Source organism: Tachyglossus aculeatus, chromosome 6, assembly GCF_015852505.1.
Source record: "Tachyglossus aculeatus isolate mTacAcu1 chromosome 6, mTacAcu1.pri, whole genome shotgun sequence".
In the NCBI taxonomy this organism is placed as follows: domain Eukaryota; kingdom Metazoa; phylum Chordata; class Mammalia; order Monotremata; family Tachyglossidae; genus Tachyglossus; species Tachyglossus aculeatus.
In genome coordinates this window covers 43,362,083-43,374,891 of record NC_052071.1, presented here as the reverse complement: position 1 = coordinate 43,374,891, position 12,809 = coordinate 43,362,083, and the positions used below count along the sequence as shown (strand labels likewise).

At 47.0% G+C, this 12,809-nt stretch overlaps 1 protein-coding gene across 1 annotated transcript in view; it reads right to left on the bottom strand.

Moving 5' to 3' along the window:
• Positions 1 to 8,505, bottom strand: part of LOC119929700 (ras-related GTP-binding protein A) — a 34,312-nt gene extending 25,807 nt beyond the window's left edge. The window contains exons 1-3 of the mRNA XM_038747928.1: positions 8,351 to 8,505; positions 3,847 to 3,881; positions 2,231 to 2,330 (exon numbers count right to left, since the gene is read on the bottom strand). Coding sequence (XP_038603856.1) covers positions 2,231 to 2,330; positions 3,847 to 3,873 — 127 coding nt within the window. The 5' untranslated portion in view covers positions 3,874 to 3,881; positions 8,351 to 8,505. The remainder of the gene's footprint in view (positions 1 to 2,230; positions 2,331 to 3,846; positions 3,882 to 8,350) is intronic.
• Between the last annotated feature and the right edge of the window lie 4,304 nt (positions 8,506 to 12,809).

The following is a 12,809-nucleotide window of genomic DNA, read 5'->3' as shown; positions in this document are numbered from 1 at the left end:
TCCTCCATGTGTCAGGAAGCTTGCCAACTTCCCCCTGAATTCCCAGAGCCAGGTCTCTCGCTGGTCAGCTCTGCCCCTTTCCCCAACCTAATCTACGAAGCTACCCTTCTCTGACCCTTTTCTCTCCTCCCATCCCTCATACTCCACGACTCCCCAGTGGATGCCTGACTGGACTCTGTAATTCATCAGCTCGTAATTTTATAGCATTCGACGTCCTTTGACTTCAGAGGGCTACGTGATTTTCTGAACTGATACCAAATTGATGAAGTGGAACCTGTCTTTTTTTTTTTTTGGTATTTGTTAAGTGTTTACTATATGTCAAGCACTGCTCTAAGCGCTGACGTAAATACAGGTTAACCAGACCAGACACACAGGCCTTTCCTACCGGGGGCTCAGAGTAAAGTAGGAGGGAGAACAGGTATGGCATCCCCATTTTACAGCTGAGGAAACGGAGACATAGAGAATTTAAGTGAATTGCCCAAGGTCACACAGCAGGCAAGGACTTGGGAGTCAGAAGAATCTGGGTTCTTATGCCGGCTCCACCATCTGTCTGCTTTGGGATCTTGGGCAATTGGCTTCACTCCTGTGGGCCTCAGTTTCTTCATCTGTAAAATGAGGACTAAGACTGGGAGTCCCATGTGGGACAGGGACTGTGTCCAACCCAATTTGCTTGTCTCCACCCCTGTGCTTGGTACAGTGCCTGGCACATAGTAAGCACTTAAAAAATACCATAAAAAAAGTGGGTGAGCCAGAATTAGAACCCAAGTCCTTTGGCTCCCAGGCCCATGCTGTATCCACCAGGCCGAGCTACTTTTCTAATTCAGGGAATTGGGTGATCTTTCTTATTCTTGGCCACCACTCAGTTATATGATAATACTTATAACAGTAATAATTGTGGTATTTGTTAAGCACTTACCATGTGCCATTGTACTAAGCCCTGGAGTATATACAAGATAATCAAGTCCCTCACAAGGCTCTCAGTCTAAGTAAGAGAGAGAAAACACTGCTATCCTCATTTCGCAGATGAGGGAACTGAGGCACAGGGGAAGTGAAATGACTTGTCCAGGGTCACACAAGAGGCAAGTGGAAAAGCTGGAATTAGAACCCAGATCCTCTGACTCCTAGGCCTGTGCTCTTTCCACTAAGCCACGCTCTAGACTGTAACTCGTTATGAGCAGGGAACGTGTTTGCTAATTCTGTGGTATTGTACTCGCCCAAGCGCTCATCAGAATGCAAGCCCAGAGTTAAGCGCTCAATAAATACTACTGATTGTCGGCTTTCCTCTTAAATCAGGAGATATTTTTGTTGCACTAATACTGATTTCTCGGCTCTGAGGAAACCAATGCTCAGATGGAAAAAACCGTAACAAGTTCTTATGAAAGAGAGTGAAATTTCAAAATATTTGAAAGAGTAGAATGTAGCCAAAATTGAAGATCCGTTAGGCCACCCTGGACAGAATGGCAACTAGGTGAGGCCCTGAGTCTGCAGTCAATTAGGTATGTGATGTTTTATTAGGCCTATTTGTTTACCATTACAAGGCTACCTTTGATGTTCTTCGGGCACTGCTAGGTCAAAAACCTCTATTTTGACTAACATCTAGCCAAGAGCTTAATGCTCTGCCCACGACAGGTCCTCAAAAAATGCTTCCGATTTTTCTAAATATCAGTGTGTATCCCATTTAAACACAGAATCAACGTGTTCAGAGCTCAAAACCAGCGTCCAATTTCTTATGGGACTGGGAAACGGTTTGCATCTCGGAGTTCCCGGAACATGGAGCGGGCCCAAGGGACCACAGTTTTCTACCAAAGTGTAATATTAACAGGGGAGGAAGACCACTGCCACCCTAAATTAAACTGATTATGGCATTTATTTTTTATCACCCATTCCAACCAAGTACAACCATTCCCCCCCCCCCCCCCCCCCCGTCTAGACTGTGAGCCTTGTGTGGGCAGGGATTGTCTCTTTTTATTGCTGAACTGTACTTTCCAAGTGCTTAGTACAGTGCTCTGCACACAGTAAGGGCTCGATAAACACGACTGAGTGAATGAATGAATGAATTTCTACTTCACTTATACACAAGATATTTCAGGCCTTTCCTCTCAGCAGAAGGATGGTAGGAGGAGACCCCTGCGCTTCCCCCTTCCAGCCTCGCATTGACCCACTTCCAACCCCCATCTAGTTATTCACCCATGGCAGACTAAGTTTTTCTCAAGGAGACAAAGAACCTTACTTGTGGCCCCGAGGCGTCTGGTGTCTCTGGCGATGTAATTTGCAAAGATGATCGATCGCATGCTGGTCTTACCAGATCCACTTTTACCCATCAGGAGCACCTGTTCAACGGCAGCATGAGACAACACGCTCAGAGCAAAACAGCCCGTGTTGGCCTGGAGTGACTAACTGGCCAAGGTGATGCTTACTGGCCACGGCTAAACAAACTCCTGCAGCTTTTGTCCAAATAAGCTCATCTTCTGGTTAGCTAAGCCCCCACAGACAAAGCCCCCAGAGATAAAGCCTCATAGCTAAAGATCCTTGAGGGGGAGTGGGCACCTCTTCAACTTGGGGTGAAGGAAAAGAATGCCGCTCCTGGGGGCTCCTCTTAAAAACTTGCCACCCCGCTCAAAACTGCCTAAGTCAGAAGGAGGGTAAGTTGAGTGTTCCTCATTCAGTTTCCGATTGTCTACCTTATACCATCCCCCCCTCATATTCTTCTGCTTTCTCTCGTTCACCCCTTACCTCCTTCTAGCCATGGAGCAATAAGCATGGAAAGGGCAATGTGGGCAAAGAGATCAAGGGGGGCGGGGAGGGAATAGTGTCTTAGTGTAGTTACACTGGGAAATACGGCCTCATTTAGAAGATTTTGGGTTTGACCCTACTAGATTTCTAGTCACGGCAAGTTCTGACAATTTTTAAAAAGCATTTTCTCCTGATTCCTTCTCCTCTGAATATCGACCAGATGAAATCACTGAGGTTGGCTCCGCATGTCTTGTTTGGAGACTCAGAAAAAAACAAACAATGATTCATCCTTGATCTCAAACCTTTCCTAGTGGTCTTTCATTTGCCAATAGATGAAAAAAAAATCAGCAAGTATGTATTTTGTTCTTCCTTGCTGCCTTCAAGTTATAAATTTTGATTATGGTAATACAATGGCATAATGCTGTCCAATAAATGAAATGTCTCAAAATCCTCCAGAAACAAAACAGTCTCAAATTGAATTGGTGGAATAAAACGTCACACTTACATACTAATAAAATGAAAGGTATATTAATTACCATAAATGCCACACATGTGAGACTGTGACAGTTACTAGAGTTTATAAAATTTCAAAATGGAAAAGTTCTAAGTGTTTGGATATAACAAAGGTATTTTTTTTATACCTGGCTATGTATTACTACAGTGCCCTGGCTTTCTTCCACTCTAATGAAGGTCTCCCTACACTTGCTAAATCAAAGTTTCCCTATACGCGACATCAAACAGAGTTGAATTCCTAAAATCATACCTACATTAATAACTGCACCATTTCTCTGACCGTTCAGTTTTTGAGGCAAAAGAACCCCCGACCAACTAGTTAGGAAATGGTTTCAGCCGCAATTCTAGTTTCTAGAAAGTATTTTTCAAATGCTTGAAGACAAAAGAACTAGGTTTCTCCAATGTAAATTACCGATCGGGAATCTGCTTGGTAGATTACGGACCACTAATGGCTGATACTAAAATAACGATCAGATGGCTAAGTGAAAACTAACAAAGTACATGCAATACTGGTAGAAATAAAACCATTTGGAGACACAGGCCTATTTTTTTGGAATGGAATTAGCCCCCAGCTTGTCCAAGTTTATCCGCGGTCCTTACCTTTTTCTTCATGGCTGTGCTCGGCATTCCCACACCTGTAGATTTGAACCCAAAGAAAGTGTCAATAAATTCATTTGCAAATTTCCGAAAAGCTGCCAGGAGAGAAGTCTGACACTCACCACACTGATGTACAACAACCCAGGCTGCACATCTCATTCCTTTGTTCCCAACTGGACCTTGATCTCATCTAGCCAACACCAAAGCCTCTGGCCTGGTATCTTCTATTCACGAGACCAATCCTTTCCCCACCTCCAAAACCCTTTAGGAATATGCAAGTTCAAAGCATCACAGATACATTTATTCATGGCTGCATCACGCCTGTTGCTTAGTCTTTTAATTTAAATTTTAGTACTTTTTAGATGAAAGGGTGAAATTTATTATTCCCTTCTTTCCCTCATCTCTGCCACTTATCTGCTGGGTGACCTTGGGCAAGTCACTTCACTTCTCTGTGCCTCAGTTCCCTCACCTGTCAAATGGGGATTGAGACTGTGAGCTCCCCATGGGACAGGGACTGTGTCCAACCCGATTTGCTTGTATCCACCCCGGCGCTTAGTTCAGTACTTGACACATAGTAAGCGCTTAACAAATACCACAATTAATTCTTCGGGCCTCAGCTCCCCCACCTGTAAATGGTGATAGAGATAGTGATCCCCACATGGGACAGGGACGGTGTTCAACCCGATTTGCTTGTCTCCCCCCCAGCGCTCAGTAATAATAATAATGACGGTATTTGTTAAGTGCTTACTATGTGTTAAGCACTGTTCTAAGTGCTGGGATAGAGAGAAGGTAATCAAGCTGTCCCACATGGAGCTCACAGTCTCAATCCCCATTTTACAGATGAGGTAACTGAGGCACAGAGAAGTGAAGTGATTTGCATCAGGTCACCCAGCAGACAAGTGTCAGAGCTGGGATTAGTACAGTGCCTGCCACATAGCAAGCGCATAACAAATACCACAGTTATTAGTATTACTGTTATTACAGCGCTTGTGCTTAATACTATTATTATTATTATTGTTATTACGGTGCCTGGCACACAGAAAGCGCTTAACAAATACCATTATTATTAACATCAAAGCACTTGGTGCACAGTAAGTGCTTAACAAATACCATTACCACAGCTCTTGGCACACAGTAAGCGCTTAACAAATACCATTATTATTAGCCCCTGCTGTTGCTGCTTACATTTAAGCAGCATGGTTTAATGGACAGAGCACAAGCCTAGGAGTCAGAAGGTCCTGGGTTCTAATCCCAGCTCCGCCACTTGTCAGCTGTGTGACTTTGGGAAAGTCACTTCACTTCTCTGGGCCTCAGTTGGCTCATCAAGACTGAGCTCCCCAAGTCACACAACCTGATCACCTTGTATCCCCCCCAGTGCTTAGAACAGTGCTTCACACAGAGTAAATGCTTTAAAAATACCGTCATTATAATTATTTCTATGTTCCAGGCACTGTACTAAGCACTGGGTTGGATATAAGCCAATGGAACTGGACACAGTCCCTGTCCCGTATGGACATAATTGAGACTCCAAGTCTCAATCCTCATTTTACAGATGAAGGAACTGAGGCGCAGAGACTAAACAATAATAAAAAAAAAAATATGAGAAGTACATAGAAGGGGAGACAGACAACAAAACGAGTAGACAGGTGTCAATACTGTCAGAACACACTTTCCAAGCGCTTAGTCCAGTGCTCTGCACACTGGGAGCCCCCAGTGGGACAACCTGATGACCTCGTATCCCCTCAGCGCTTAAAACGGTGTTTGGCACAGAGTAAAAGCGCTTAACAGATACCATCATTATTACTATTAATAAACTCTAATCCCGTCTTTGCCACTTGTCAGCTGTGAGACTTTGGGCAAGTCACTTCACTTCTCTGTGCCTCAGTTACCTCATCTGTAAAATGGGGATTAAGACTGTATATATGTATATATGTCCTCTATATATGTATATATGTTTGTACATATTTATTACTCTATTTATTTTACTTGTACTTATCTATTCTATTTATTTTATTTTGTTAGTATGTTTGCTTTTGTTCTCTGCCCCCCCCTTTTAGACTGTGAGCCCAACTGTTGGGTAGGGACTGTCTCTATATGTTGCCAATTTGTACTTCCCAAGCGCTTAGTACAGTGCTCTGCACATAGTAAGCGCTCAATAAATACGATTGATGATGATGATGATGATGACTGTGAACCCTACGTGGAACAACCTGCTTATCGCGTATCTACCCCAGAGCTTAGAACAGTGCTTGGCACACAGTAAGTGCTTAACAAATACCATCATTATTATAATTACTGGGTTCTAATCCTGGCTCCGCCACTTGTCTGCTGTGTGACCTTGGGTAAGTCACTTCACTGGGCCTCAGTTCCCTCACCTGTAAAATGGAGATGAAGACTGTGAGCCCCACGTGATCACCTTGTGTCCTCCCCAGTGCTTAGAACAGTGCTTGGCACAGAGTAAGCGCTTAACAAATACCGTTGTTATTATTAGTACAAGGGGGAGATGCACTTTCCAAGCACTTAGTCCAGTGTTCTGCACATTGGGGGCCCCCTGTGGGACAACCCAATGACCTCGTATTCATTCATTCATTCAATCGTATTTATTGAGCGCTTACTGTGTGCAGAGCACTGTACTAAGCGCTTGGGAAGTACAAGTTGGCAATATACAGAGACAGTCCCTACCCAGCAACGGGCTCACAGTCTAGTATCTCCCCAGTGCTTAGAACAGTGCTTGGCACAGAGTCAAAGCGAGAAGCAGCGTGCCTCAGTGGAAAGAGCCCGGGCTTTGGAGTCAGAGGTCATGGGTTCTAATCCCGGCTCCGCCCCTTGTCAGCTGTGTGACTTTGGGCAAGTCACTTCATTCATTCAATCGAATTTATTGAGCACTTACTGTGTGCAGAGCACTGTACTAAGCATTTGGGAAGTCCAAGTCGGCAACATCTAGAGACAGCCCCTACCCAACAGCGGGCTCACAGTCCAAAAGGGGGAGGCAGACAACAAAACAAAACATATTAACAAAGTAAAATAAATAGAACAGGACTAACGGTGGGATGACTGACTGACGGACCGACTCACTGACTGACGGACGGACTGACGATGGGATGACTGACTGACGGACGGCCTGACGGCCTGACAATGGGATGACTGACGGACTGACTGACGGACTAACGATGGGATGGCTGACTGCCTGAAGGACGGACTGACGATGGGATGACTGACTGACGGACTGATGATGGGATGACTGACGGACTGACGATGGGATGACTGACTGATGATGGGATAACTGACTGACTGACGGACTGACTGACAATGTAATGACTGATGGACTGACGGACGGACTGATGATAGGATGACTGACGGACTGACGATGGGATGACTGATAGACTGACAATGGGATGACTGACGGACTGACGATAGGATGACTGACTGACGGACTGACTGACGATGGGGTGACTGACGGACTGATGATGGGATGACTGACTGACAGACGGACTGACTATGTGATGACTAATGGACTGACGGACGGACTGACGATAGGATGACTGACTGACGGACTGACGATGGGCCCTGCTGAGAGCTCACCTCCTCCAGGAGGCCTTCCCAGACTGAGCCCCTTCCTTCCTCTCCCCCTCGTCCCCCTCTCCATCCCCCACATCTTACCTCCTTCCCTTCCCACACCACCTGTATATATGTATATATGTTTGTACATACTTATTACTCTATTTATTTATTTATTTCACTTGCACACTTCTATCCTATTTATTTTGTTGGTATGTTTGGTTCTGTTCTCTGTCTCCCCCTTTTAGACTGTGAGCCCACTGTTGGGTAGGGACTGTCTCTATGTGTTGCCAATCTGTACTTCCCAAGCGCTTAGTACAGTGCTCTGCACATAGTAAGCGCTCACTAAATACGATTGATTGATTGATTGATGGGATGACTGACTGACTGACAGACGGACCGACTGACAATGTGATGACTAATGGACTGACGGACGGGCTGACGACAGGATGACTGACAGACGGACTAACAATGGGATGACTGACTGACGAACTGACTGACTGACGATAGGATGACTGACTGAGGGACTGACTGACGATGGGATGACTGACTGACTGACGGACTGCCTGACGATGGGATGACTGACCGACTGACGATGGGATGCCTGACTGACTGACGGACTGACGATAGGGTGACTGACGGACGGACTAACAATGGGATGACTGACTGAGGAACTAACTGACTGACGATAGGATGACTGACTGAGGGACTGACTGACGATGGGATGACTGACTGACTGACGGACTGCCTGACGATGGGATGACTGACCGACTGACGACGATGGGATGCCTGACTGACTGACGGACTGACGATAGGGTGACTGACGGACGGACGATGGGATGACTGACGGACTGACAGACGGACTGACGATAGGATGACTGACGGACGCACGATGGGGTGACTGACGGACTGACAGACGGACTGACGATAGGATGACTGACGGACTGACCTGTGTCGGGGTGTCCGGGGTGGGTCGGGGGGCTTCGGTCCGGGCCGGTCACACCCCCCCGACGCCTCGGCCGCGCTGTCCAGCCCGGGGGACGGGACGGGACGGGACGGGACGAGAGGGAGAGGGGAAGAGAAAGGTGAACGGTCTCCTCTCCTCTCCTCACCTCTCACCGCCGCCGCCCCCTCAGCCGGCCTTCTCCTTCTTCTCCTCAGCGACGCCGTCACGTGAGCAGCCCCGCCCACCCCACGTGACCGCGACCGCCCCGGAAGCGGCCCCCCCCGCCGGGGGGGGGGGCCTTCTCCTCCTCAGCCCGCCGTCACGTGAGCGGCGTCACGTGGGCAGCCCCGCCCCCGCCCCCTCCCCGGAAAGCGGACGGCCTTCCCCTCAGCCGGCCTTCGTCGCCTCAGCCCGCGATCACGTGGCGGGCGGTCTCCCCCCCTCCCCCCCCCCTCAGCCCGCGGTCACGTGAGCAGGCCGGGCGGCCGGCCCCTCGGCCTTCGCCCGCGGTCACGTGACGCCGCCCTCCCTCCCCGGAAGTGGGCGGGCCCGGGGACCGGATCATAGAGACGCCCCCCCTCACGACGGGCTAGAGCGTCGCCCGCTTCTGGCACGTGACCGGGGCCGTCGCCGCCGCCGCCATCTTGGGCGCGGGCGGGCTGCCCACGCCCTATTGCCCGAAGTGTAATCATTCACTCATTCAGCCATTCAATCGTATTTCTTCATTCATTCACTCATTCAATCGTATTTATTGAGCGCTTACCGTGCGCAGAGCACTGGACTCAGCACTTGGAAAGTACAGTGGAGAATGTCATTTGAAAAGGCTTGGGATATCAGTAGTGTTGTGTTATAATCTGTTTTCTAAATGATGATGGCATTTATTACGCGCTTACTATGTGCAAAGCACTGTTCTAAGCGCTGGGGAGGTTACAAGGTGATCAGGTGTCCCATGCGGGGGCTCACAGTCTTCATCCCCATTTTACAGATGAGGTAACTGAGGCACAGAGAAGTGAAGTGACTTGCCCAAAGTCACACAGCTTGACAATTTCTAAATGTTTCATGCTGTTTTTTTTCCTGCTCTTTCATTCATTCAATTGTATTTATTGAGCACTTACTGTGTGCAGAGCACTGTACTAAGCGCTAGGGAAGTACAAGTTGGCAACATATAGAGACGGTCGCTACCCAACAGTGGGCTCACAGTCGAATAAAAGTTTACCAGTTTACAAATGGAAAAAAATTTTATTTTTCCCAGACTGAGCCCCCTCCTTCCTCTCCCCCTCTTCCCCCTCTCCATCCTCCTCCCGCCTTACCTCCTTCCCCTCCCCACAGCACCTGCATATATGTCTGTACAGATTTATTACTCTATTTTACTTGCGGGCAAGTCACTTCACTTCTCTGGGCCTCAGTTCCCTCATCTGTAAAATGGGGATGAAGACCGTGAGCCCCACGTGGGACAACTTAATCACCTTGTATCCTCCCCAGCGCTTAGAACAGTGCTTTGCACATAGTAAGCACTTAACAACTACCATCATTAGAGAAGCAGTGTGGTTTACGGGAACGAGCCTGGGCTTTGGAGTCTAAAGGTCATGGGTTCAAATCCCGACTCCGCCAACTGTCAGCTGTGTGACTTTGGGCAAGTCACTTCACTTCTCTGGGCCTCAGTTACCTCATCTGTAAAGTGGGGATTAAAATTGTGACAACCTGATCACCTTGTAACCTCCCCAGTGCTTAGAACACTGCTTTGCACATAGTAAGTGCTTAACAAATACCATTATTATTGTACATATTTATTCTATTTATTTTATTTGGTTATGTGTTATTTTGCTTTGTTGTCTGACTCCCCCTTCTAGACCGTGAGCCCACTGTTGGGTAGGGACCATCTCTATATGTTGCCAACTTGTCCTTCCCAAGCGCTTAGTACAGTGCTCTGCACACAGTAAGCGCTCAATAAATACGATTGAATGAATGAACAAATGTCATTATTATTATTGTACATATTTATTCTATTTATTTTATTTGGTTTTTGTGTTTTGTCGTCTATCTCCCCTTTCTAGACCATGAGCCCACTGTTGGGTAGGGACCGTCTCTATATGTTGCCGACTTGTACTTCCCAAGCGCTTAGTACAGTGCTCTGCACATAGTGAGCCCGTTGTTGGGTAGGGACTGTCTCTATATGTTGCCGACTTGTACTTCCCAAGCGCTTAGTACAGTGCTCTGCACACAGTAAGGGCTCAATAAATACGATTGAATGAATGAATGAAAGTAAGCGCTCAATAAATACGACAATGAATGAATGAATGAATAAAATTCAGCAACAAATAAACACGGTCCCTACCCACCAAGGGACTCACAGTCTAGAAGGGGGAGACGGACAACAGAACAAAACATGTTGTCTTCTAGACTGTGAGCCCGCTAGCCCGCTATTGGGTAGGGACCGTCGCTAGATGTTACCAACTTGTACTTCTCAAGCGCTTAGTACAGTGCTCTGCACACAGTAAGCGCTCAATAAATACGAATGAATGCATGAATGAATGTAGACAGGTGTCAAAACTGTCAGAACAAATACAATTAAAGCTAGATGCACATCATTAACAAAATAAATAGAATAGTAAATATGTACATGTGAAATAAATAGGGTAATAAATCTGTACAAACATATATACAGGTGCTGTGGGGAGGGGAAGGAGGCAGGGCGGGGGGAAGGGGAGGTACTTCCCAAGCGCTTAGTACAGTGCTCTGCACACAGTAAGCGCTCAATAAATACGATTGAATGAATGAACGAATGAGGAGAGAAAAAGGGGGCTCAGTGTGGGAAGGCCTCCTGGAGGAGGTGAGCTCTCAGTAGGGCTTTGAAGGGAGGAAGAGAGCTAGCTTGGCGGATGTGCGGAGGGAGGGCATTCCATTCGTTCATTCACTCAATCATATTGAGCGCTTACTGTGTGCAGAGCACTGTACTAAGCATTTGGGAAGTACAAATCGGCAACATAATAATAATAATAATGGCATTTACTAAGCACTCACTATGTGCAAAGCACTGTTCTAAGCGCTGGGGAGGTCACAAGGTGATCAAGTTGTCCCACAGGGGGCTCACAATCTTAATCCCCATTTTACAGATGAGGGAACTGAGGCCCAGAGAAGTGAAGTGACTTGCCCAAAGTCACCCAGCTGACAATTGGCAGAGCCGGGATGTGAGCCCACGACCTCTGACGCCAAAGCCCGGGCTTTTTCCATTGAGCCACGCTATAGAGATGGTCCCTACCCACCAACAGGCTCACGGTCTAGAAGGGGGAAAGAGACAACAAAACAAGCAGATGGACATCAGTAGCATCAAAATAAATAGAATTATATAGACTGTTGTTGACAAGTAGGGGGAAAAATAAGTTAAGCGGTGGAAATCGGCCGCAGGGTTCGAGAACCCAAGGTGGGGACGCAGATAGGAAGAACGATTCAGAGATCAGGTAGAGGTAGGAAAGGTGACTGCTCGCCTGTTCACCTCCCGAGAGGTACGAGTGACGAACAGCCCCGATGCCAACTGCTTCTTCCCTTTTCTTTGGTTCCCCATCCGAGCTACGCAAAGGATTCCCGGGATTGCAAAACTTTGGCATCCTGATGTCAGGAGATGTTAGCAGGAAACATCTTACCCCCATCTTACCTCCTTCCCTTCCCCACAGCACCTGTATATTTGTCTATATGTTTGTACATATTTATTACTCTATTTATTTATTTATTTTACTTGTACATATCTATTCTATTTATTTTATTTTGTTAGTATCTTTGGTTTTGTTCTCTGTCTCCCCCTTTTAGACTGTGAGCCCACTGTTGGGTAGGGACTGTCTCTACATGTTGCCAATTTGTACTTCCCAAGCGCCTAGTACAGTGCTCTGCACATAGTAAGCGCTCAATAAATACGATTGATGATGATGATCTCCCACACAGGATGGTGTCGTTTTAGACAGGGCCCAGCCGTTTTGATCGGTGTCAGCCCTCCTCCATTACAGAATTTTCCGCTAGGCCTCACATCCCCTACCGCTGAGCCCTGCAAACAATGGAGTCGGTTATGCTAAGCCTTTAGGGAAAATGCAGTCAATGCCGCTTCTGCTGGAGTACTCGGCTAAGGTGGACAACAATTAATTTAATTTAATAATGCCATTTATTAAGTGCTTACTATGTGAAAAGCACCGTTCTAAGCGCTGGGGAGGTTACAAGGTGATCAGATTGTCCCTTGGGGGACTCACAGTCTTCATCCCCATTTTACAGATGAGGGAACTAAGGCCCAGAGAAGTCAAGTGACTTGCCTAAAGTCACACAGCTGACAAGTGGCGGAGCCGGGATTCGAACCCACAATTCCATTCAATCGTATTTATTGAGCGCTTACTATGTGCAGAGCACTTGATTAAGCGCTTGGGAAGTCCAAGTCGGCAACATAGAGAGACGGTCCCTACCCAACAACGGGATCACAGGC